At 53.2% G+C, this 25913-nt stretch overlaps 1 protein-coding gene and 1 long non-coding RNA gene across 2 annotated transcripts in view; one reads left to right on the forward strand and one right to left on the reverse strand.

Annotated features, from left to right (window-relative positions):
• Positions 1-11778, forward strand: LOC138422216 (uncharacterized). Its single transcript, XR_011249796.1, has 2 exons — positions 1-470; positions 9237-11778. It is a non-coding gene; the product is annotated as an uncharacterized lncRNA (long non-coding RNA).
• The window catches only part of GCN1 (GCN1 activator of EIF2AK4), a 54447-nt gene continuing 38326 nt past the window's right edge, over positions 9793-25913 (reverse strand). The window contains exons 39-58 of the mRNA XM_069556867.1: positions 24917-24985; positions 24594-24732; positions 24309-24505; positions 23989-24131; positions 22562-22679; positions 22233-22448; positions 21046-21210; positions 19314-19475; positions 18990-19082; positions 18649-18792; positions 18288-18557; positions 17957-18070; positions 17306-17536; positions 15510-15703; positions 15282-15396; positions 13426-13522; positions 12941-13089; positions 12439-12546; positions 11033-11251; positions 9793-10502 (exon numbers count right to left, since the gene is read on the reverse strand). Of these exons, the coding sequence (XP_069412968.1) occupies positions 10377-10502; positions 11033-11251; positions 12439-12546; positions 12941-13089; positions 13426-13522; positions 15282-15396; positions 15510-15703; positions 17306-17536; positions 17957-18070; positions 18288-18557; positions 18649-18792; positions 18990-19082; positions 19314-19475; positions 21046-21210; positions 22233-22448; positions 22562-22679; positions 23989-24131; positions 24309-24505; positions 24594-24732; positions 24917-24985 (3069 nt within the window). The 3' untranslated portion in view covers positions 9793-10376. The remainder of the gene's footprint in view (positions 10503-11032; positions 11252-12438; positions 12547-12940; positions 13090-13425; positions 13523-15281; positions 15397-15509; positions 15704-17305; positions 17537-17956; positions 18071-18287; positions 18558-18648; positions 18793-18989; positions 19083-19313; positions 19476-21045; positions 21211-22232; positions 22449-22561; positions 22680-23988; positions 24132-24308; positions 24506-24593; positions 24733-24916; positions 24986-25913) is intronic.

Below are 25913 nucleotides of genomic sequence, written 5' to 3' on the forward strand. Positions count from 1 at the left end.
GCGCTCGCGCACGGCGCCTGCGCCCTATCGGGGTACCGCGGGCGCGGGCTCGTCTTGCCGGTGTCTCTTTAGCGACCGTCGCCGCCACCGCCGCTGTCCGCCCGCCGTCCGCGGCCTGCTGCGCTGGGGGCTCCGAGAGCGCAGCTGCGGCCAGGCCTTAGCTGCAAGAATCCCGGAGTGCCGGGCAAGACCGGCCGTGGCCGGGGGTGGACCTGCTGCTGCTGCTTCATCTTCAAGACCCGCAAGCGCTGCGGAGAGGGACCGACTGGCACGCAGTGACCGGGCGGGGCGGGGCTTACGCCGAGCTCCAGGCATCTCGGGACTGGGGACCCGGGACACTCCGCCCCCATCTGCCTGGACAACCTCCTACGAGGTGCTGGCTCCGGGCCCCCCACCGTGTCCCGGGGCCCGTGGACTGGACGCCCAGGACGGCTGGAGGCTGTGGGAGTTTTACCGGACGTTTTAGCCGTGTAAGTTTACCGTGTGAGCAGTGTAGCCTTTGACGGCAGCGCTGGGGCAATCACAGCCGAGCCCCGCGACCTCTTGGGGCCTGAGATGCCCCGTTGGTAAAGCGGGCGGAGAGGTTCCAGATTCCAGGTCGCTTTCCAGCTTGACCCTGGCCTGTGAGATGAATGTCCCCGTGTGTAAGATGCACCCTCGAGATCGATAGCAGCAGCGCCCTCAGCTTCAGTTGCACCCCACCTACAGATAAAACTTCTGCAGATTGTGTGGTAGGAAGACCTGGGCCGCGGTATTCAGTTTATCATCAGCCCTAGGGTGGGTGGGTTGTTTGTTTGGTTTTTTCCGGGTTTAGAGTAAATTCCTACCTGCACTAAAAATAGGTTGCACCTACTGCCATCCTCCTTTGTAGAACTGCAGGGGGGAAATGTAAGTTACTGCTGAGTTCTGTATAGCTCTGTCCCTTTCTAGTCAAGTACCTGCTAGATATTTCTTCTTGTTTTCCCAAACTTATTTTGACTTTATACAAAGTAATGCCTGTGGAGTTTTGTGGGGTTTTTTTAATGCACAGAAGCTTACCAGAAAGTACAAGTTACCATTTTCCCCCTCAGACCCACCCCTTACAGGTTACTAAGTTTCTTGATACCTTAAAATGGTTAACAAAAATTTGTTGAATGAATAAATGTCTTTCAGTGAATTGTCTTTGCCTGTGGAACACACATGTATGTAAATTGCCTTCTCTCTCTTAACAGCATACTTAGATCTTCTGTCATTTCACAACCACGGAGCACTCCATCACTGGCATACTATAATTTGACCACTCTGCTGTTGATAGGCATTCACCTTTACAATCTCTTATTATAAACAGTGTTGCAGGGAAGATCCTTGAGTAGCACATGGGGTGTCTGACTCAAGCTTTAAGTTGTTTTTCCAGGAGCTGGAAACCAGCCTGGTGATGACCAGAGAACGTGGGCTTAGGATCTGAAGGCACCAGCTGGGAGGGGGGCTCTTCACATGATCACTGAGACAAAACGGGCCTTCTCGCTCTGAGAAAGATTAGTGGGATCCCTTTGATCTAGCAGTTTTAGAAAATACATGAGAAGAAACAAGCCTCAGTTTCCCCCCAGGCAGGCACAGTCCACCCTGCCTGCCTGGTGAGGCAGAAGGTTGCTCTGGATCACCTTCTCAACCTGCTCTGGAATCAGACAGGCTTTGGTTCAGTTGCTAGCTTTGAAACCCTGGCACCACCCCTTAAAAGCTTTTGAGAGTCTGGAAAAATCACATCACAGTGTCTCAGAGCCCCCAGTTTCCTCTTAATAGTTGTGAGGACGAAAGAGATGTTTGCAAATCACCCGGCTCCTACAGGTATATGATAAACAGTAACAGTAATGCTGTCAAACCTGAGGTCATTTTGCACTGACTCATTCCTGCTTTGGGCCATTTGCTGTTGCAGACCTTAGCGCACATGCCCAGGGAGGCCTCTTGAGAGCACGGCTGTAGGATACTTTGAAGAAGTGGAGCAGAATCAGCCGTTATGAAGCCCAGACTCCTCTGACTTGCCTCCATGTGCCTTCTAGGAAGCAATGGGTGTTAATTCCTGTGCCACAGACTCTAGGATAGAGTTTTTCCCATCCAGGAGCTTTCAGTCTCATCAAAGACACACTTGTGAGGAATAAAAAAATACAAGATGAAATAGCTGTCAGATTAGCAGACTAGACTTCAGAGGAGAGCTGTCACTTTGGGTTAGAATGGGGGGAAAGGATTTCATCCTAGAGGTTTCATGGTGGAATTGGAATTGAGAGAGCTGGGAATGGCAGGTGGGTTTTAATAGCTGCTGTCACAGCCCTGATGATGGGTGTTAGCCTTGAGGGAGAATACACCATGAGACAGGGTGTGCGCCTGGCTCCCCAGAGGGAAAATCTGAGCATATTTTCCTCTAAAAACATTGTTATACATGATCTAAACTACAGTGCAATGACTGGAGCTATGTTATGGTAGATAAAGTCTCTATTTAGAACAACATAAACTTTTGTGCCGCAGGAGGTAAGAAGCAGTATGTGCTGCCAACAGGAAGCTTTGTTCCACTGTTCTGAAGGGCCAGCTTAGTGATGATGAGCTTTGCAACACCACCTGTTCAGACCGTACAGCCACTACAGTGGGGAGCCATTGAAAGTTCCTGAGCAGAGAAGCAGTATCAGAATGTTCAGGGGGAAGTTATCTGGTGCAGGCACGCAGGAGGGATTTTCAGCTGCAGAGCTTTAACAAAGGCTACTGCCGAAGCCCAGGTGTGAAGTAACAGCAAGAAGGACCAGGTCCAAAAGATGGTATGCAAACAGGATCTACCAAATTTTTAGAAAACAATTAGCCTGACACCTGGATTCCTTTACTAGTAAGGTAGGTATTGTGCACCTATTGGGTGCCAGCACTGAGGACCTAACAGGAGTGAAACAAAACTCCATCCTCAGGAATTCACAGTACGACTGGGGGAAACGAGGCAGTGAACATTTGAGGGCTCACAGCTGCCAGGCACTGATGGAGGAGCTGGAGAGGTGGCAGGAAATAAAGCTTTCAAGACCCTGCTTCCATGGAACCCACATTCTGATAGAAAATGCAAATACATGTTAAAAGGAAAAACCAAGGAGTAAGAGGGACAGAGTATACAGAGGTTTACAGGACATACAGTGATGCCCTGAAGGCAGTGGTTATATACTGTTCATTCAGTAAGGCTGGTTGTGAATGAAGAGAAATGAAGGGGCTGCTGAGAACAGTGGGGTGAATAAAGTATTTTCCAGGATAGCGTAGGTAGAGGATTGGCAGCCAGTGAACAGTAAGGATAGAGTAGTAAGAATGGGAGGAAGGTGGGTTAAGAGCACTTTAAAAAGCTCAACTGCAGAGGAGAGTTGAGTGCTATGGAAGCTGAGGGGAAAGGGGAGGGACCCCCGAGCCGGAGGCCTGTGTTCAGAGCCAGCAGTGCCCAGGGTGGGAGGACAGATGAGGGCTAGTGCAGCAGAGGCTGGGGAGGGACCTGGGAAATCCACAGTTCAGGCCGGTCAGCAGTGGAGTCTGAACTTGCTGAACTCCGTGTTGAGGGAAGAAGCAATTGCTGCAATCAGGTAACGGGAAGTGGGTGCAGATAAGAACAGAGGGCAGCACCACCCAACACGCTGGTCCAGGAGGGAGGGAATAAACGGAACCGTGGTCTCTCCTCTGATGGGCCTGAGAACTGGCCCAACTCCCCACCTGCACACTACAGGCCGAATCCGATCAAGAGACTTGGCCCTGCCCTTTGGTAACCCCTCTTCCCCATCAAGTGGACATCAAGTCCCTAGATTGCAGGGACCATCCTGATACCCACTGGGACCTGGACATGGCGGGCACTTGGTTTCCATTCAGTTAAAGTGCAGCCACACCTAGAATTTACAGTTAGGAGTCTCAGAAATAACCTGACTGAACTTTCTTGAGTTTGCTTTCTGTGAGGTGTGGGCCAAATTTGGGGTCTCTCATTGTAACTCAGGGTCAGGCCCCTTCCCATTATAAGTAGGATTTTTCTCCCATCTTCAAGATTCGATCAGAATTTTCTAACTGCAGTCTAGAGACACCAAGGCTCCCTATGAGACTCAAAGGATTTGTGAAGCTGAAACATGCTCACAAAACTGATGTCATTTGCCTTTTCCACTCATTTCTCAAGAGTGCATGGTAGAGTCTCCCAGGGCCGCACAACATGGGACATCACAGTCGATTGAATGCAGAAGCAGACGTGAGAATCCAGAAATGCAGAGGTGTGCAAAAATGCAAAGCAGTGCTGCTCTCCTCAGACTTAACACTTGTTATAGGGTTATCTATGCTAATGTGTAATAGATTTATTTCAGGTGAATTAATGGAGCTTCTAAAGTTGACCAGTTGTGCTAAGATGGTTAAGTATCAGTAGGCAAGTTGCATATAAGCAAGAGTTCTTTGGGGTCTGCCACCATTTTTCACAATGTAAAGGAGTCTTGGGGCTGAAATATTTGAGAAACACTGTGTTAAATACTGCAGTACCCCAAGCGTCCCACTTCCCTTCTTTATGAGAGTCTAAATGGTAGTTTGTGACCCAGCTGCCATCTCAACCAACTCTCTGAGAAGCTCAAAGTGAACTGGTGTTTCCATGCAGACACACTCAGGAATCTCACCCAGAAATCCCACTGAGCTGATAATCTTTGGACTAGTTTTTCCAGTTTCCTAAGCTTTGTTAGTATCAACACTTTCCTTCCACTGGGGCAGCCTGCAGGGAACCCTCCTAGCAGCTCAGAACCGCCCAGTGAAACAACGGGGCTCCACCTCTTCTAAAAAGTGAAACCCAGTCACTCCACAGAACCACATGCCAAGAACTTGACTCGTTTGTTAAATTTGCCTTCCAAAAGTATTTTTATAGTATGGCCCCGGGGCTTGGTGACCACAGTATCAAGAAATGTGGGTTTGCTTTTCCAGTTCTGCAGCCAACTGGCCACATGACCTTAAGAGACCCTCCCTTCCTTCCCCACCTCAGTTCTGTCGTTCAGTCATCCAGTCGTGGCTAACTCTTTGCAACTCTATGGACTGCAGCATGCCAGGCCTCCCTGTTCTCACCATCTCCTGAAGTTTGCCCAAGTTCATGTTCCTTGCATTGGTGATGCCATCCAACCATCTCATTCTGACGCCTCTTCTGCCCTCGATCTTTCCCAGCATCAGGGACCTTTCCAGTGAGTTGTCTGTGTGCATCAGATGACCAAAATACTGGAGCTTCAGCTTCAGCATCAGTCCTTCCAATGAGTATTTAGAGTTGCTTTCCCTTAAGATTGACTGATCTCCTTGCTGTCCAAGGGACTTTCAGGAGTCTTCTCCAGCACCACAGTTCAAAGGCATCAATTCTTTGGTGCTCTGCCTTCTTTATGGTCCAGCTCTCACAACCATACGTGACCACTGGGGAGAACACAGCCCTGACTATATGGACCTTCATTGGCAAAGTAACGTCTCTGCTTTTCAACACACTGTCTAGGTCATAGCTTTCCTGCCAAGAAGCACTCGTTTCTTGACTTCATGGCTGCAGTCACCATCTGCAATGATTTTAGAGCCCAAGGAGAGGAAATCTGTCACTACTTCCTACCTTTTCCCCTTCTATTTGCCATCAATGGGGCCACATGCCATGATCTTAATTTTTTTAATATTTAGTTTTAAGCTGGCTCTTTCACTCTCTTCCTTCACCCTCATCAAGAAACTCTTTAGTTCCTCTTTGCTTTCTGCCATTAGAGTGGTATCATCTGCACATCTGAGGTTGATGTTCTCCCTCCTGTCTTAATTCCAGCTTGTAACTCATCCAGTCCAGCATTTCTCCTCATAAAACAGGAGCTGGCTCCCAGCCTCTCCTGCTTCAGCAATGACAGGACTGCTGTCCAGCCCAGGCACAGTGAAGACCCGTCCATGTACTTACGTGTCTTTCAGTGTTTCAGTTCAGTTCAGTCGCTCAGTCATGTCCGACTTTGCGACCCCATGAATCGCAGCACACCAGGCCTCCCCGTCCATCACCAACTCCCAGAGTTTACTCAAAGTCACATCCATCGAGTCAGTGATGCCATCCAGCCATCTTCATCCTCTGTCGTCCCCTTCTCCTCCTGCTCCCAATGCCTCCCAGCATCAAGGTCTTTTCCAATGAGTCAATTCTTCACATCAGGTGGCCAAAGTATTGGAGTTTCAGCTTCAGCATCAGTCCTTCCAAAGGACACCCAGGAATGATCTCCTTTAGGATGTATTGGTTGGATCTCCCTGCAGTGCAAGGGACTCCCAAGAGTCTTCTCCAACACCACAGTTCAAAAGCATCAATTCTTCGGTGCTCAGCTTTCTTCACAGCCCAACTCTCACATCCATACCTGACCAATGGAAAAACCATAGCCTTGACTAGACAGACCTTTGTTGGCAAAGTAATCTCTCTGCTTTTCAATATGCTATCTAGGTTGGTCGTAACTTTCCTTCCAAGGAGTAAGCGTCTTTTAATTTCATCGCTGCAATCACCATCTGCAGTGATTTTGGAGCACAAGAAAATAAAGTCTACCACTGTTTCCACTATTTCCCACGAAGTGATGGGATACCATGATCTTCGTTTTCTGAATGTTGAGCTTTAAGCCAACTTTTTCACTCTCCTCTTTCGCTTTCATCAAGAGGCTTTTTAGTTCCTCTTCACTTTCTGCCCTAAGGGTGGTGTCATTCAAACACAGTAATCAGTCCACCAGAAAGATCTGACTCTAGGTTGATGGCTTTTCAAAAGTTGTGCTCAAAAAATTAACATCTGCAAATTCTGGGTCCACAGTTCCTCCCAGATCAGAGCACTAGGTGCCTACGGTTGTCTTTCGTCCACACACCTCACTTTACTCACACCATCCACGTATGCGGCACCTCCTGTGGGCCCGGCCATGTACGGAGGGCGTTACCTCACCCACTCCAGATAGCCTAGGGGGCTGGACTATCACTGTCCAGGCGAGGACACGTTCTCAGAGAGGTTAGGGGACATGCTCTGGCTTAACATGAAGCAGTCAAGTTAAGGTTTAAACCTGACTTCCAAGTCCATGCAGCTCTACCAGGGTGCTCTATATGAGGATTTTAAAGAAACAGCTGTGTTTGCTTAAAAATACTTTAGAACCTAGATCTTTAAGTTATGCTGGTTCCTGTTTTTCCTATCGCTCTTATTTAGAAAGGCTTGGAACAGTTAAAGACCAGTCCACACAGAACCCTAGTTAGAAGAAAAACATCCCCAACTGCCTGTCTTATTTTGACATCCACGCAGTAAAATCATGTCCCCAAATCCCTGCCAATAGAATTGTGTTGACTCTGCAGGTCCCCTGCCCTCTCCCAAACCCTCCAGCACCTCGGCAGTGGGATGAAGGGAACGATAAGGGATGTGAACCACGTCGCACTCCCCTACATTTTAAAACAGTCCCAACACCAAGATTCCAGAGGCTCCCAAAGTTAAAAGGTTAAGAACACTGTTTAGTTTTCTCCAGATTAGCTAAAGGCACACCATCTTGTCACTGCCCTTCTAACACACGGCAGACAAAGATAGGGGTCCCCTCTCTCACCAAAGTCTCAGAGAAGTGTCTTTTCTAACAACAGGAAGCGTCCTATCTGCAGGGTGAGGTATGGATCAGCCTGCAGAGCCGCGGGGGAAGGCCTGGGGTGGCTCAGGCCCCTGGTCAGTCACCTGGAGCCACCTCGGCACTTCACCTCGAGCACTGCAGGATGAGAGAGGCCTGCAGGACCAGTCTATAGAGAGGTGCAGGACAAGGCTTGTGCCCAGCTAGCCAGCACAGCAGGAGGAAGAGCCAGGCTAAGGACACGAGCAGCTCTGGGGACAGACCGCCACTTGTGACCATCCCGTGCCTCAATTTCCTGCTCAGGAAAAAAGTCATAACTAGAGAACCGACTCCACAGGTTAAGTGTGTTAAGTGGGGAAAAAAAAGCCAAATGGCACCTGTTATAATTACTATTAACCCCTAAAGGATAACTTGAAGACACATGGAGAGCTTCCATTCCAAATTCCTCATTTTGCAGATGAGAAAACTGGCCCAGAAAGGCTGGGTGACTCCTCTGAGGCTAAACAGCCCTACCAACCACCCGGGCAGATGGCTTCGTTCTCTGCTGCCAAGCTCCTTCTCCAGGGTGTTTGGTCTGGGCAGCTGTTTTCAGGACCGCAGTGATTATGGGCTGGCGGGGTCTCCTTCACCTGCTCCACTGGCATGGCTGTGACAGCCTTTCGCAGCCCACTTCCAGACTCAGGGGATGCAAGTCAGTGCACTCCAGGATTCTGAGTCATCTCTGTCTGTGAATCAACCTTCATCCATCCATCCATCCTGAACAGAGATCTCATTGTCCTCCAGTCTCTGAATGGGAACCCGGTGTTTCTCCTTTGAAAATATCAGTGTGTTAGTTGCTCAGCCATGTCTGACTCTTTGGGACCCCATGGACTGTAGCCCACCAGGCTCCTCTGTCCATGGGATTCTCCAGGCAAGAATATTGGAGTAGGTAGCCATGCCCTTCTCCAGGGGATCTTTCCAACCCAGGGACTGAACCCGGGTTGCCTGCATTACAAGCAGATTCTTTACTGTCTGAGCCACCAGGCAGGTCTGGACTTTGCTTACTGAGAGTCCTCCAGCTCTAAGTACATCAGGCTCTCCTCCCGATTTCAGACTGGGGACAGCACAGTAGAGGTGGACCCAAGCATCTGCTCTAAGATCCTGGAGGAAGCACTGAACGCCTACCTTGGGGGCTTCAGAGGCTTCCCAGCCCACAACCCCTCCCATGAGAACTTCACCTGCCTCCCCAGGGCCGACCGGCAGAGCCACCTGCAGCTGCAACTGGCTTGCTGGACATATGCCCCAGGCAGCTGGGAGCGTGCCAGCGATCATCTGAATCCCAGGAGCAGAGGACAGTTACCATGGCTACCAAAGCTGTAACCATTGGCTGCTTTGGCTGTGGGGACCGGCTCAGCTGCCCTCTCAAGGTCCCTTCCAGCCCTGGGACTCTACAGCTCCAATGAGCCCGTGGAGACCACGTCTGCAGCAAGAAAACAGGAAGTCCTGTGACACACAAGGCTCAGACACCTCAGAGGTCACTTGTCTTATTCATCAGAAGTGCTGAGTCACAGGCTACTTTCTACCTCTGCTGCATTATTGATAAGCAAAGCCTCGCTTTTGGTTTTTGGTATAGTACTTCAGGCCTTTTATAATGTGAGCTCGCTTCCACCATGTTTCCTTTTTTTCTTCCTTTTACAGCTCATACCAGAAATTTTGGTACAAGTTTTGTTCCGTATTGTGACCAGGGAAAACAGCCCAGGAACACTTGCGTCACTGGGGCCTGGAGGGGCGGGCTCCGTCAGACAGGACGCCTGGATCACGAGCCTTCTAAGAACCAGGAGGAAGGAAGTCATTCATAAAGGACGCAGATGCTCAACTGCGACTTTGGTTTCCTCTCGCAATTCTGATTACAGGAATGTGGTTTGTTCTTATTCCACAGAAGGGAAGACTTTCTCTGTAAAACTTGACTCTCAGAAGCTGCCTACCTTTCTGAGTCAGGACAGAACAGGGAGGCGGCTGATTCAACCCCTGGGATCTCCACACCAGTGAGATCTCAGGTCTGACTGCAGCCCTCTTGAGATCCAGTCTCAGAACAGACATGGCTGCAGGTATCTATGGGACTTCAGAGAGCAGGAGAGACGCCCAGAAATCAGAGTTGCCTGTGCTCATGGGGACAGCTGCATGAGGCCTTGCCTTGCTCCTGATGCACGAAGCTTCATGTTTAGTGGATGTTTGGAGATTTTTAAAAATCTGCTTATCAAGATCAAATCAAAGCCTTTATTCAACATCCCTCCTTCAAACTACCTGCGTTTAAACCTACTCCCCTCCCCCAACTCGCAAACTACTCGGGCTGTCCGTCACCTGACGGGTCAGATCCAGGTGAGCTGCACAGTGCTGGAAAGCCACGCTGAGACACTGCACGGGCAGGCCTCCGTGGCTCTGTGCCCCCTCGGGATCTAGGCAGAGGTTGGAGGCACTGGCCCTGGAGCCAGAGCTCTGGCACAAGAGACCAGGAGGCAGACGTCTGAGCCTCACGTTCTGGACCCAGCCACGCAGAGTGGACGAGCAGCTCCTGGTGACCGCTGGGCGAGGCTCACGCGTGTGCTTTTTCTTCTTTTCTCCAAAGAAAAGGGTGAGAGATGGAGGAGGCAATATTCAGTTGTGTGTAGGTTTGATTTAAGGCTTTGGCTGTGGTCTGTTGATACATTAAAATACTTTCTGGGAACGCCATCTCCTAAGCTCCCCATCAGAACAAATGTATTTTCAAAAATGAAAACAGTGAACAAAGAGGTGGAGCTGAAATGCTGATGCAGAGCCCAGTGGACGGGCCTGGGTCTGTCAGGTCAGGATGGTGTCGTCCACCTGCTCCGTGGAGTCAGCCTGGCCGGCCAGCTTCTTCAGAGACCTCCGGTTGCATTCATTCAGCACTTCCAAGCTGGCCACATCCAGGATCTTGCAGAGGGACTGAGGGGAGGAGGGAAACGAGGAGACAAAATCAGAAAATATGGCTTCAGATTTCTCCAATCAAAGACAACACTGAATGCAAACCCAGAACTAGAACCACTGAGAGGGACCCTGGCAAAGTAAGGGAATCAGGTGGATCCAGGGACAGCCAAGACATGCAGGCCTCATGCCCTGATCCGATGACGGAGTGGGGCCTGGAGCGTTCAGCGCTTTAAAGGTGGCTCAGCAGGCAGGGGGCTGAGGGACAGGACTCTGGGCCTCAACAGGCAGCCCTGGGAGGTCTGTTACAGGTTTGGGAGCCACCTGAGATTTTACTTGAAGGAGGAACCCTGCTGCTGAAAGGAATCTCAACACCTCGGAAATAGAGGGATGTGTTTTTAGGCACCAGACCAGTCACCAGATGACTATCTGCCCATCAACACTCATGCCTATGCGGTGGCAGAGTACAAGCCTTAAACACTGTCATGCAGAAGGCCCACGAGACAAGCGCCCAGAAGCCGTGGGGAGGCCCACCAGTCCCAGGCTCCCACCTGAAACACTTCCTCTCCCTGCCTCATCTTGAGGAGGTTGACAATCGCCTGGTCGCTGTAGGCCCTGACGACAGTGTTTTTATCCTTGGTGTTGTCCAGGAGGGCCTTCAGGATGGGCTTGATGGCCTGGGCGTCCAGGGCAGGCAGCGGGTCCTTGTTTGCCCACCAGATCATCTTCTCAGCCACCAACCTGATGTCACTGGATGGGTTCTGCAGACACTGTGAAGAGAAGCACGGGCTTTCCATCAGGCACATCCAGCTTGCTCCTCGCCACAGCCCAGGCTCTGCCCTGATGCTGCCCTCATCGTGGGACCTGACCCCCTGCTCCCTCCGCGGCATCCCCACTGTGGGAGGGCGGCTGGGTGTGTTCGGACCCTACCTCTTCCACATCATCTCACACCACCCTCTCCTTGGCTCGGCACTCTCAGCCCACGAGGGCTTCCAACTTCCTCAAACGCCTCACACTGCTTCCTGCCTCGCGTCCCTGCACTGGCGGGTCCCACTGCCCGGGACATGCTTGCCCCAGATCCTCACCTGTTCGGTCCCCTCTCATCCTTCAGGCCTCAGCTCAGATGTCAGCCTTCAGGCATCTCCCCGACAGCCCTATCTAGATGAGCGCCCTCCCACACGCTCTGTGTACCTCCGCCTCCAGAGATCTTGTCTACCCCGTTCACCTCTGTACTTCAGGGTCTAGCCCAGCCAGGCGCACCGCAGCTCCTCAGTAATAAACACTGACGACAGCTGCATGCGGGGTGATACAGGCTCAGGCCAATCAGGGCCCTGTACACCCTCCTCTCTGGGTGTCTGCAGGGTGGGGACAGCAGCCGTGGGAGCCTCACTGCTCAGAGTGAGGTCAGTGCACCAGGGCCACTGACACTGCCCGGCAGCTGGTTACAAAGGCAGGGTGAAGGGCTCAGCAGCATTTCTTAAAATGCAGGTTCTGGTTCTGTGTGCACACCAAAGTTTGAGCAGCATGTTTTGCTGGCGGCCCCTCTGCCAGGCTCCCCAGCTTTCCCAAGTGGGTCCTGCAGCCACCACAGTAGCCATGCCTACTAATTACTCTCATACCTGCTAAAGGGAGGCAGGAAAGCGAAGATAAATTTGAACCCAGGTCTGTCCCGAAGTTTGAAAAATTGGGGTGCCTAGAAAGAATGCCTAAAATAGAGATTCTTAACTTGATTTGGGGTCATGGATCTATGGGAGACTCTTAACAAAAAGTTGGGCCAAAAGAAAAAAGTTGGGCAGTCTTCCAGAGACCATTCTGCACCCCAGCCCTACGGGCTCAGAGACCCCCACCCCCACCCCCTAGCCCTGCAGGCCACCCTCAGAGTGCCTCAAACACATGGACACACTTCCGGTGTCTTCTGGTCACAGGTCCGTCTCATGAGCCAGGCTGCCCCGCTCACCTTAATGAACAGGCTGGAGAGTTTGGCCGGCAACTGTCCTCCTCCGGTCTCGATGTGGTACTTCATCAGGAAGCCCATGCCCCGGACCCCGCTCACAGCGATGGGGATCTGGAAAGTGAGCGGAGAGCTAGACAGGGTGCCTCTGGCTCCCTCCTCAGGGCAGCAGGGCCATACACCATCCCTTCCCCAGGCATTTCTGGGGACCCTGGCCCTCCACCACCAGTCCCCACCCCACCCCCAACATCACCTCCAAGACCCTTTGACGGCTCTCATAAAGAGGTTCTGCCTGGCTGTGGGGCAGGTGAACAAAGCCTGAGACCCTAGTTCCCAGAAATAGAGACTTTCTGGCCTTGAAGGGACCTCTGGATGCTCCAACCCAAACTCCTCACTGTTTAGATGATGAAACAGTGCCCAGGGAGACCAAGCACTGGTCCCAGGGCACAGGAAGTTAGTGGCAAGAGTGAAATTCTGACCACCTAGTCTGGCCACCCCACAGCCTTACCCTGTCTGCCATGGCGTTGCTGAGGATCATGTCCTGGACATCGCTGCCGTACTTGCCTACGCAGAGTCTGCTGGGAGCCACGCTCACAGCCACGGAGAGAGCCAGGCTCCGCCCGTGCCGAACCATCCAGTCAATGCCGGACACATCCGCTGGGTGGAAGAACACAGGGGGGTCGACCTGCACCGTCTACCACCCGCGAAGCCCACCTCCACCACCTGAGACTCGTGTGTCAGCTCGGAGCCTGGCGGGAACCCCAGTCCTCACTGCACACAGACCTCCCTGCCCCAAGTGGCCGCCGAGTGGCCATCCCTCACAGGCCACTCCCAACCACAGCTACGTCCTCAGAGCAGAGACGCTCCGGGCTGCAAGACCCCCCGGAAACTCCGTTTTGACATTTCCAAGGAGAGGCTGGTCCAGCTACCAGAAGACCCTCTGAGGGGCAGGGGAGACAGAGAGGCCCCGAAAAGTACACACAAGAGGCCTACCCAGCAAGTACTGCTGAAGAACGGTGCTGAGCTCCTCTTCCGTCAGAAAGGCACACAGCTCCCCCAGGCACCCGGCCGAGGAGATGCGCGTATTGTCCTGACGGGGCAGAGAAGGTGGTAAACCAGGGTGCCAGCCCACATGGGCTCTGCGGGCACCAGGGCGCAAGGGAGGTGGACGCCAAGTCCAGTCCTCCCTCCAGCACACACACTCCCGCTGCCAGAGCAGGGCTGCCACTCGGCGCCGAGTTAAAAATTACACACCCAGCACTTAACTTAATTATAGAAAACTCCAGCGTGTGTGCATATGGTGATCATCATCATAATAGCAACAATAACTGTATTTACATAGCACCTTTCTTCTTACAAGCCTGAATGCTTCACGTTTATTATCTCAGTTACTATCAATAGCCCTGTGAGGCGGGGAGGGAGGCAAGCTCTGCCCATAGTCCTCAGGGAAGGTGGTTACAGAACCACTGGGAGCTCCACCCCCACTTCACCCCATCCCACCCCACTCCCAAACCTCTCATGTGTCCGCCTGTGTCCAGAGAGGCTCCCTGCTGCCCCAACGTTGTGTGGGTCTGTCCTGGGAAGTCACACTGAAGCTCTAATTGGCCCAAGGCAATAGGGAAAGGCTGAGAGTTCTGTGTCAAAACCAAAGTCTTGTACATAAGCGCTTCCTGGCCACTCTCCCTGCTGGCTCACTACAGGATGCTGTGCAGAGGATTTTGGGTTACGTGCTATAGTATTCGAAGTGCCAACTTGGCGTGCCTCTCCCAAACAAAACAACCAACCAACCAACCAGGGCCTCAAGGGCCCGTGGAGACGCATGAGCCAGGCCAGCACCCTGGATTGCCACCTCTGATCCAGCGGAAGTTCTGAGGGGGAGGAGGGTGGCCGGCCGGCAGTCTGGGCCTCTGAGCTCCCAGGTGTCACGCGAGGCTAAAGCTGGCTCTCTCTGACACAACACCCACTCTCTCTAAGGGGTCTATTTTAAGCTCCATTGTGGTGAAATGCAAATTGGTTTGCCTACTAACTTTTGCTTGCACTGTGAGTGGCCCTATAAAACCCTGACAGACCGTGACCAAGAGAAGGCAGAGGCTCCCATCTGTGCCACAAAAGGCCAGGGCCTCAGCTGCAGGGGATAACCAGCCCTGGGCATGGGCAAACAAGGTGCAGCTCCGTGCGAACCCTGAGGCCTCCCTCCAGAGATCAGCCCCACAGTGTCAATCAAAGGGGAAAGAGAAAATCCTTCTCAAAGACTCAACTGCTTTGGGGCTCATCAGAGAGCAACTGGTAGTTCACAGATGCTTGCAGACGGGGCCAGGAAGGGCCTTGGGACAGAGAACCAGGAGTCATGGGCTCAGTCCCGGTTCTTACTCTACCACGTGCTAGGGCACGGCCCAGGTCAGTCTGTCCCTCACAAACAGTGCTGAGCACCCCCCTCCGGACAGACACCAGACACTGTTTCCTGAGGGCTGTGCCCACACTTCATTCACCCCTGGGCAAGGCTCTGCACATCAGCAAATGCTTCCCGAGCCAAAAAACAAAACTCTTCATTTTACAACTGGGGAAATGAGGGGCAGAGAAGGGGAAGCGACTTAAGACTGGAGAACAAATGAACAAGAGACCTGGGACTTTAGAAACCTTAGCCTCCCTTACCTATACGATACGTCGTCCATATCAACACTAAGTGCCTGTCTCCCTCAAGACCAGAGATGCGGCAAACCACAGAGTGACACGAACGTCGGGAGTGATGATCACTCCTGACCAGGTTCTGCTTCTCGAGGCAGAGACGCCAGCCCAAGGGAAGGGAAACCAGCCCAGCCCGCGTGCCCCGCATCCACCTGCGGCAGTACCTCGTCGTGTCCCAGCATGCTCAGCAGGAGCGAGACGATGTTTTTCCGGATGACCACATCCACTTTGGCCCCTGCTCCCTGAATCACAAACCTCAGGGCCTGCAGCATGGTGTCCCTGCAGAACCAACGCGCCCGACTCAAACCTGGCTCTCCTCCACCCGCGCTCCCACCGCACAGGCAGGGCCAGGCTGCCCCACAGCCACAGCTCTCTCCGCGCCAGCACCTCACCTGACGCCCGGGTCCTCCATGACCCGGATGCCATTCAGCAGCTCCGTGAAGAGAGGATCCACCTTGATGTGGATGGAAATGAGCTTGCCTAGCGCGTCAGCGGCCTTCAGGCGCACGCCGCGGTTAGAGTCCTGCAGGGCTTTGGTGAAGGTGGTCTGCAGCTGGGGCAGGAAGGGCTTCAGGGCGATCCCGACCTGTCAGAGAGACCCCCATCCCAGAGCCTGGCTGAGGGGGCGTGCAGGCCACAGGGCACACAGGCACGAAAACAAAGCACCCTGAACCCGCGCGGCTCCACACTCAGGCCAGGAGCAGAGGCGCCGCAAGACGGGGGAGCCTGGCACAGAGGGTCCCCTCAGCCTCCTCTTCTGCTTCCAGCTTCCCACGGGCGGGGAACCATCAGCTCGGCTTAGGGGAGTTCTGCCCATGTGGACAAGTGACTCGAAACCCCTGGCTCTGAATACATTACAGAGCGGGCCAGCAGACCTGTCAGTACCATGGAAGAACATTCTGCAAAGGTGCCACCTACTGCACACGATCCTACAGAACAGGTGGCTTTGGGTGGTCATCCCTGTACACACGTGCACCCATGCACTGACAATCCAGTCTGAGGCCTGACCACGTGGAGGAAAAGACGCACGTCTATGACAAACTACAGATGGGCCCAGAGGAAAGACCTACTCAAGGCTAAAAGGGAAGGAAAAAGCAGCTGTTTGGAGGCTCAATGCCATTTAGGGTCTAGAGACACTGGGGTTGGGGCTGGCAGGCTGCTGGGAGGCGGACCACAGAATAAAGCCAGCAAAGCTGCGGTGAGAGCCACCTGCCCATGGGTGACACCTGGCTCACAGCCTGTAGGACAAACTCCAGGAGGGCAAGGTTCCATCTGGACACAGAATTCACACACACACACACAGAATTAACACACACACACACATCTGGACACACAATTCACACACACACACACACATATGAACGGCACAGAATGGAAGGTAAAGATGATACTTCAATAAAAAGAAAAAAGAAAAGACAATTTCCAGCAGAATGAGGGTGATGCTCACAGTCCCGTTTTTTAGCTGGGAAGTTGCTCCCCCACACTTTTCTCCCAGAAGGAAAAGAGCTGCAACTCTTTTAAGCTTTTGTTTCCAAACCACAAGTAAGAATTTTTTTTTACCAAAATAAATCTTGGCTGTTTATAACTCTCTAAGCCTAAAGGCTTTAATTATTAGCCTGTAAAGTATCAGGAACAGTTAATGTGTTGCTTCGCTTTTGACACTTTGGGCAAAAACTAAAGTTACTGACGTTGCTCTTGGACTTCCTTTGTGTTCTCTCCTCAGATTCTCTTCATCTCCCTTTATGAGGTAGTCATAAAGATGGGAAATGTATGTGAACAAGGTTTCTAATGTACTCACATGGCCCTGGATTTTGGAGCAGAGTCCCTTTGAACCACTTCTAATAAAAGCGATTATCAGACACACACATGCTGGTGTGCTGAGTTAGAACGTGTCATTAGATGTTATTTCACCTGAGCCCCGTATCTCACAGCCCTCTGAGAGACAAGCAGTGTTGTACCCTCAACACACAAGTGAAGGAGCAGACTCAGAAGTTGCACGACCTTCTGAGGTCATTCTGGCCACACATCTGCCAAGTGGTGGACCTGGCCTTGACCATGTGTGGTGAGTCTGGAGTCCAAGGTCTTCGCTCCCTCTGCCCTGCCTGCATAGCACACCGGGTGCTGGTCTCCTGTGCACAGATCTGGGCTCTAAGATCCAAGTGGACCAAGTGAACCTGTCAGTCCTCACCTTGGCCAGCAAGAGGCTGAGTGTCTCGAGCAGAGCTGCCTTCACGTTCCAGCTGAACCGGTCCCCCAGGATGCGAATCAGAGGGCCGGTGATGTTGACCACGGAGGGCCGCAGGGCGTCTGCCGAGGTCAGGCGGATCACCAAGCCTAATGCTTTGGCGGCTTCCTCCTTCTGTTCTGGGCTGCCAGTCAGGACCCCCTCCCGCAGCACTGGAAGGATGGACGTTACCCCCTGACAAGAGAATCGCACCTGAGAGTCAAACCGCAAAGGTTCTGGGCCCAGATGTCCCCCACCCGAAGCCAGGAGCTCCTGTCAGCCACCCTCTCTTCAACTCCATGAGCGACCAAGTCAGGCGTCCAGGGTCGTGGGCTGAGAGAGTGCTGGCTGGGGAACGAGAGCAGAGTCCCTGCAGCCCTGTCACTCATCTGCTCTGGAGTGACCTCCACAGCTGAACTGGAGGTGGTGAACTCTGACCCTGTCCCCACGGGGCCACCGTGGGGAAGAAACACGCTGTCCGTGGAAGTGCACAACAGCACCGAGAGCACTGCGTGGAGTAACACGCAGCTGCCCCAGCGGCCGCAGTGCTGGGGACCCGGGGGAAGGCGGAGGAGAGCCACACGACCGCGGGGCCCTCCCAGGGCCCTGGCTCACCTTCTTCGGGAGGCAGAAGCCTGGCACGTGCTCGCCTCTGCTCTCATTTCCTATGAACCGGATTTCCTTGTGCAGTTCCTCAATGAGGGCCAGCTGGTTACCCGCATCCAGTTTCTGTGGGACACCGGGGAAAAGCAAAAAGGATGTCAGGGTTCAAGTCAAGCCCTCTCAAGACAGCTTCCAAATAATGCAGCAGGGGGAAGGAAGGGTGTGGGCGGGAGCACAGGCGAGACCAGCCCCGCAGGGACAGATGCTGAAGCTGGCCGACAGCATCTAGTCTTGGAAACACCCCAAACTGTCTTCCACCAGAGGTGGCCCGGCAGCCCCTCACCTTGGTGATGGCATTCAGGGCGTCCCAGCTCTCCTCCAGAACCACGGGGCTGGAGTCGTTGAAGAGGCGGATCAGGCCTGAGACCAGGCTCCGCAGGTGGCTAGTGTAGTCCGCCTTGGAACGCGAGCAGTAGATGTTGAGAACAATGGCCGCGGCCTGCCTCATGCCCACCTCAGGGCTGCGGGCGGCTTCCAGCAGGTCCTCGATGATGAGCCGGTGCCCGGTGTCGTCCTCCACGGACAGGATCACGGCCTGACAGTTGGCCATCTCCTAAAAGCACAGGCGACACCTCGGCTGAGCATGTGCCTCCGGGATGGGACAGCACACAGACAGAGTCTGCAGGGGTGACTGTGCCCCTCACCAGCTGCTCGTCTGGAGTCCCCAGCTTCTCCTTCAGGGCCAACATGACCGCCGGGAGGATCACGCCAAGATGACGCGTCAGGGCATCACCCGCCACAGACGAAAGGAAAGCCAGCACCCGGGTGTTGACAGGCGGGGTCGTCAGCTGCAGGACGATGAACATCAGCTCAGTGCGGCCTGCCCGTGCTGGCTGTAGCGCTGGGATCTTGGAGATCCTGTCCCACTGCAGAGTCGCTGGCCTCCCCCAGCATCCGGGTTCAGAGCTGGTCCTCACATAACTAGGGAACGGTTACGTGGCTATGGCTGACGGGCCAGAGGGGGTCACCACGTGTGGGGACTTACCTTGGGCACGAGGTAGGGCAGCACCACACGGCTCTTGATGGCCATCACCTGCTTCAGACCGTCCAAGGCAAACTCGGACACCTCCTCGTCATCCTGCAGAGGGGCGTGGGGTGACGTCTGGGAGCTGCTCTCCTCCCAGCCTCTGGAGTCTGGACCTCCCTGGCCCCAGTACCTCCCACCTGGCCCCCTAGAGAGTCAATTCCATCCTGTGTACCCACTCCCTCTGGGGCCTGCACTGGCTGCCTTGGCAGAGTCAGCCCCGGCATGCGGCCTCCATGGAGATGGTGGAACCCCTCCTGGCAGGAGTGAGGCGGAGCCACTCACCAGCTGCTTCAGTAAAAACGGGAGGATGTCCTCCAGGGCCTGGTGGCCGATGGTGGAATGCAGCTGCTCGAAGGTCTTTGCCGCCGCCTCTCTGACCTCCTCCAGCGGGTCACACAAGGCCTTCCTTGCCGTGGGCACGAGGGACTCAGAGAAATACAGCACCTGCAACGGCATGAGAGCGCTGAACCTGATGTGGTGGAGGGAGAGAAAGTCAGCGGGGGTGGGGGCGATGAGGACCTCTGGCCTAGACAGGCTTCCTGGACTCTTGCCGGATCTAGACTTTTCACTCAGCTGGTTTCTGTGGAAATGCACAAGTATGAGAAAGCAGAAAGGATCTGTGATCTGCCCCTGAGGAGCCTTCCCCTAGTGAGGGTGGTTTTGTTGCTAAGTCATGTCCGACTCTTGCGACTCCCTGGACTGCCATCTGCCAGGCTCCACCATCCATGGGATTTTCCAGGCAAGAATACTGGAGTGGGCTGCCGTTTCCTTCCCCAGGCATCTTCCCGAGCCAGGGATGGAACCTGCATCTCCTGCGTTGCAGACACTCTCCTGCATTGTAGGCAGATTCTTTACCAACTAAGCCATGGACTTAACAGTTAACAGTCTTGATTTTTTTTTGGCAAGTTCCCCAGATACTCTGGTCTCTCATGGAAATGGCAAATTCCTTCCCATGGTGAGGCCCCAAGTGACCTGGCCTCCACTCCCCAGGCTCCTTTGCTCATCATCTTGGGAAACTCCAAGTCCTTCGTCAAGTCTCAACTCAAATACCTGCTCCCTTATGAAGTCTTTGGGTCTACAGTGGGGCCAACAACTGCTCTGTAACCAATTCCACCAAAGCAACGCCCCTCGATGACTCTAAGGACTGAATCTGAATATGGTGGCCATGGCATGGGCAGGGCCTCAGGCTTTGGGGCACTACCTACTTAATTTATCACAGTCCCATCTGATGGCAGAGTGTACCTTTGTTCTTTGAAAAACGCAACTATAAAAACCCCAAACGGCACACATGTACTGACCCATGCTGGAGAAGAATTAGATGAGGCTGTTCAGGCTGAGCAATTGGCCACATGCTCGCATCTCTGACCCGCTGTCCACTCATTGCTTTGGCGCTTTCATCCCAGTCTAGAGCTCTATGCCTATGCTCAACCTACTCCCCAGGTATGTCTGAAAGCTTAATTGGAAAAAGTAGGGTCGGTGAAAGACTCCAACCCCCTTGGCTGTTGCTATATGGAAACAATCTCACTGCTGGAGACAACGCGTTTCCACCCACTGGGTGCTCACTCTCATCTACTCCACGCCCTCCTGCTCCCCGCCACCCTCCACCTCTCACATACATGCACCTCCCTTCCCGCTAAGCACATCACACACATGAACTGAACTGATGCACTGACACAAAAGGATTAATCTGAAGCCACCTCAGGAGTGCTGAGAGAAAGACCACCTCAATCTCCAAAAGCCACCCCAGGCCTCTAAATTGCTGAGGTCTTAGCCTATAAACTGGTGCGAAAGCTGAGAGGTGGGAAAGCTAAGAGGTGGGAAAGCTGAGAGGTGAGAAAGCCCAGGGTGCTGTGGCCCCATCAGCACCTCACTGCCCACATCACCCTCTGGAGTGAGGTTGGCGTGTCCCTGAGGGTGAAGTGTCGTTAATGGAACAGCTTCTCCGGGAGCCTTCACCCTCCGGCCCTCTGAGGGGGGTGGGCGGCAGGCCTTCAGGCCCTGAGGACATGCTCACCGCATCCCGGCTGGTGGACTTCATGATCTCGCTCAGCCCGAAGCACACGCCCTGCCTCTCGTCGCTCTTGGGAGATCTCAGGCCTTCCTCCAGGATGGGAATGATCTCCGGCAGGATTTTCTCCCCTAACTTCCGGACGAGATCTCCCAGCGTCCTGGCTGCGATCTGCCGGGCAGAGCTCAAGTTAGGACGGACTCCCTGCAGACCCCGGGACACCCAGTGGGCCACTCCAGAATGAGGGCCCCAGGACCTCCCAGATGTTATCGGAGCCAGACTTAACTCTCCCCAGTGCTCTATCCTGTGAGAAGCCCCCAGGGTGCTTGCAAGACACCACAAAATAAAATTCTCTCTGCATCACACACACCTACTCAGCCTAAAGAGTTGGCACCTCATGGATGAACAAGAAACTCAACACATATTGTCCAGTTGAAGGCTGATCTCCCTGGATTGAAAACTGTGGCCTGGAAGTCACTTAACCCTCATGCTCTTGCCCAGGAAAGGAGAGCTGGGTTTGTAATCACAACGTTCAGGGAAAAAGACGCATCTCCTCTGAGGCCATGTGCAAACCCTTGTTCAGAGCCAATTATGCAATGTTTGCCAGAGATGGGGGCTGGGAGTGGGCTGTCAGACGCGGTCATCAGCCCTGGGGCCCTCCTCCAGCTGCCCTGGCCTTTGCTCAGCCCCTGCTCTGGGCAAACTCCTTGCCCACCTCCAGGCTTGCGCGTGTCCAGTCCTGGTATCTCAACCACTGGTCCTTCGGTCCCGAACAATCTTTCATCACCTCCTCACCTGCTAATGCTCACTCACTGTTCATCTTCAAACATCATCTCTTCTGAGAAGCCTTCCCTGAGCCCCCAGTTGGCTGACCTGGTATACGCACTGGCAGTGCCATGCAGCACTTGTCATAGCTGCATTTCCTACTTGTTTGTGTGACTGTTTGACTAGTATCCGTTTCCTCTGCCAGACGGCAGCTCCACAAGGCTGCTTTTCTTCTCTACAAGGTCCTAGGTCCCCACTTAGCACATGGTAGATGCTTAAGAAATATTTCTTAAGTAACTAAGTAAATAAAAGTTCCCCTGCTAGATGGTGGACCCCACTGCTCTCCCATTCTCTGCAGACCCAGCTTTCTGGCCTCTGAAAGGAGGCATCAGGGCTCTGTGGTCAGAAGCCAGGCCTGGGACACTTACTGTTCTCTTATCTGCGCATGTGCTGGCCAGGAAACCCAGCAGGAGCCCAAAGAGGGTGGGCAGGATCTCGCGCAAGGTGCGGGGGGTGTTAGAGACCACAATCTTCCAGACGTGCAGGGAGGCCTGCCGCACCACCAGCTGGGTGTCCGAACGGCCCATGTACAGCCCCGCCAACACCCGGTTCCGCCGATCTACCCCCAGGGCAGTGATGATCGCCTGCAGTGGCAGAAGGGAGCCAAGAATGAGAGGTGGTGAAGCCCCCACGGTGTGAGTGCCAGGGAGTCTCCCCACCGGCAGCAGAGGGAGGAGGGTCAACTGGGGCTGTGCACCTTGTTGGACTGAGCGGTTCCGAAGTTGTCATCCTCTGAGGCAGTTTCTGTGGTCATCTTCCCAGTGACTCCTGAGATGTGGAACAGGAGATCGCCAAGGAGCTGAACAGAGCTGAACCTGAGGAGGAGGCCAAAAACAGAGTCACAAGGGCGCAGGAGGAAGTCTCGGCCAAGCACCAGCGAGGAAAAGAGACTGAAAGGAAACGAACCCCAAACACTGGTGGTGGTTCTCTTAGAACGGGAGAGGTCACAAATGATAGCCATTTCTCGACAGTCTCCCACATATGTTCCTTCCAAGTTTTGTACTAACGAACATTACTTTAATAATGGAAAAGAACAAGCTATTTTTAAAAGCAGATGCAAATATTTCTATAATAAAAGTTATTAAAGAGAGAGAAACACAGAGGGAAGTATGAGCAGGGAATCCAGGAATGCAGATCATCAGGATGCAATGTAAGGAGAGGCCTAGGAGAAACTGTTTCTCTTTGAATGAAGGAGTATAAAACTAACGGTTGTATTCAAACTGAAAGTTCAATTAATACAAACAAATAGAAAGAAAGAGAGGGTAAACAAGCGCCCAGACTGTCGGCACCCAGGCAACTGCTCCGACACTCCGGTGACAGCCTTGTGCACACCAATCACCCTGTACACAGACACCCCTTCCACACACAGGGTGTGCAAAGTGGGCCCACACAGGACCCGGCCACGGCCCGCACCTCCCCACCCGCCAACAGAAGGCCGAGGAGCGTCCTGGGTCAGCAGAAGACGTCCTCACGCCATTCTTCGTAACAGCCGGGTCAAAGTTCGTGTTGTGGACGCACTATCTGACTTTTTCAAACCTACCTTTTCAAATGATAAGCGGTATCGCAACACACATCCTTCTAAATACATCTTTAAGCACTTGACTAAATATGTCCCTGAGACGAAATCCTAGAAGGAGAATCTCCAGATGAGAAAGCATTCACATTTAAAATTTTGATACAAACTGAAGGACTGAAGAGAAAAAACATCTTAGAAGAGAATCGGAATTACAGACACTGCTCTAGGAAACTGGAGAGTTACCAAATGGTGAGAAATGAGGATCTGGAAAAGTTGAGAGCTTTTGGTAACATTCTGCTTTTCATTTCTCAGTGCGTGCGTGCGTGTGAGGTAAGTTACTCCAGCTGTGTCTGACTCTCTGCGATCCTATGGACCATAGCCCACCAGACTCCTCTGTCCGTGGGATGTCCCAGGCAAGAATACTAGAGTGTGGCCATTTCCTCCTCGAGGGGATCATCCTGACCCAGGGATCGAACTCATGTCGCTTACATCTCCTGCACTGGCAGGTGGGTTCTTTACCACTAGCGCCCCCTGGGAAGCCCTCATTTCTCAGTAAGTTCCCCAAACACAAAGCTATGGCCACTGGGTCTTTCCGCCTGACTTCTTACCTTATTCTCCAGAGGTCATCAAAGAGGCCTTGCTCCAGCTGGGGCAGCAGCAGGGCGATGGCCGTCTCAGCATACATGGAGATGACCCTCTGGCCCGCACGCAGGGCAGTATCACGCACAAACTCGTTCTCATCAGCAAGAGCCTGTGCACAGAGAGGGTGTCAGCCAGACCTGCTGCTCCCTAGGCACCCAGACCCAAGAAAAAACAGGACTCCCTGCTACCCAGCTGCATCTGGGAGAGAGGCTGAGCCCCCCACGAGAGAGCATGTGTCCTGGCCCCCACCCTAGGCCCTATCCTCAGTGGGGGCACCGGTGCCTACTTTGAGGATACAGGGGATGATGGGCCCCACGTAAGGAGTGAATTTGTCCCCGAAGGTGATGGGCAGGTAGTTGAACATCATGATGTATCCGTCTCGGACGTGGGGGGCAATGTCCACTTTGCTGGCTGTAGCCACAATTTCTGGCATCAGCTTCTCCAACTTCTCCACCCCCAAGCCGGCCATGACCTCGGCCAACCCTGCAGGAAAGGGACAGAGTGAGCCTACAGGACCTCAGGGCCCCCAGCGCGCCTCCCAGGTCTGGCCCTCGGGCCCACCCTGCCTCACCCTGAGCAGCGCCTGAACGATCCACAGAGCTCTGCTCGTAGGTCAGCGTCTCCATCAGCCACGGCAGCAAGTCCTCAAAGCACGACTCCCCCATGCCCTTGACCATGGCCCCGAGAGCCTTCGCAGACACCGTCCGCACCTGCCAGGGAAGCCAGAGCGGAGACGGCAGGGAGACGTGACCACACAGGAATGAGGAGCGGTCCCTAGGGCCTCTCGCCCCTCACCAGGCAGATGCAAGCACAGCTTCTGCGGCTCCTTAGCAATCAGTTGCCTGGGGCGGGGCTAAAACCATGAGCTCCCGCCCCCTTCCCTCTCAGACTCACCTCAGGCACAGGATCCAGGAGAGAGGCTTTCAGACCAGGCGTCACGCTTGGCAGGTAAGGAGCCAAGTCCTGCAAAGACGGAGGGAGCTACTCAGTGGAGGCCTGAGGCCCGCTTTCTCCAGACCGGTTCCTGGTTAGATCTTGACCACCCCACTCTGCTGAATAGGAGCACTCACAGGGGTAAAGAACCCCCTCCATCCCCCTGGTTCCCTGAAGGCCCTGTGTGATTGCTCAGAAAAACTTCTGAGGGACCCCAGGCCCTCCTAGGGAGTACAGAGCCCCCAGCTGCCATTCAGAGCTTTTCCTCCTCCTGGGACCGAGGGCTGCCCAGCCTCGGGCATCCACAAGATTCTCTCAGCGTTTTCCTTTCAGAGTTGCATGATCTTTACCTTAAAAGGTTTATGTCTCTTGATACAGCACTCCACTTTCAGAAACAGTTTTAAATATAGAAAGAACCTTATGTTCACTGCAGTATCATTTAAAATAGCAAGAAACCTTGGACACTACGTGACCGACAATAGAATTATGTAAGTTATGGTATATAAACTTGTTAGAATTTTACATAACTATTTAAGACTCAGTTTTATGAATAACTCGTTATAACTTGGACATACATTTATATTCAGAAATATCATTTTTAAACGTAATTTTAAAACATAATTGTCTAGGCTCCTGGAGGGCTATGGGTAAAATGTTTTGGTTTTCCAACTTCCAATTTCCCAAATTTCCTAGGATTGACCTAACTTTCCACTTTATCTCTTGTGCCTGTAGCCTCAGCAAGCAAATCAGAGCTGTGGTATTGAGAGCACACACATCAGCCTCTGGGAGTGAGTAAACAGCAGATCCCAAAGTAGGCTAATTTCCTGAGAGGCTCACAGAAACCAGTGCTTATGACAAGGAGACACTGCCAGCAATCAAAGTGGCAGCCGCTTTCCCAACACCCCTGAAAAGTCAAAGGCCAGGCTGGACCTTTCCTCCCCATCAGCAGGTAAAAGGA

This window comes from Ovis canadensis, chromosome 17 (genome assembly GCF_042477335.2).
Source record: "Ovis canadensis isolate MfBH-ARS-UI-01 breed Bighorn chromosome 17, ARS-UI_OviCan_v2, whole genome shotgun sequence".
Taxonomy (NCBI): Eukaryota; Metazoa; Chordata; class Mammalia; order Artiodactyla; family Bovidae; genus Ovis; species Ovis canadensis.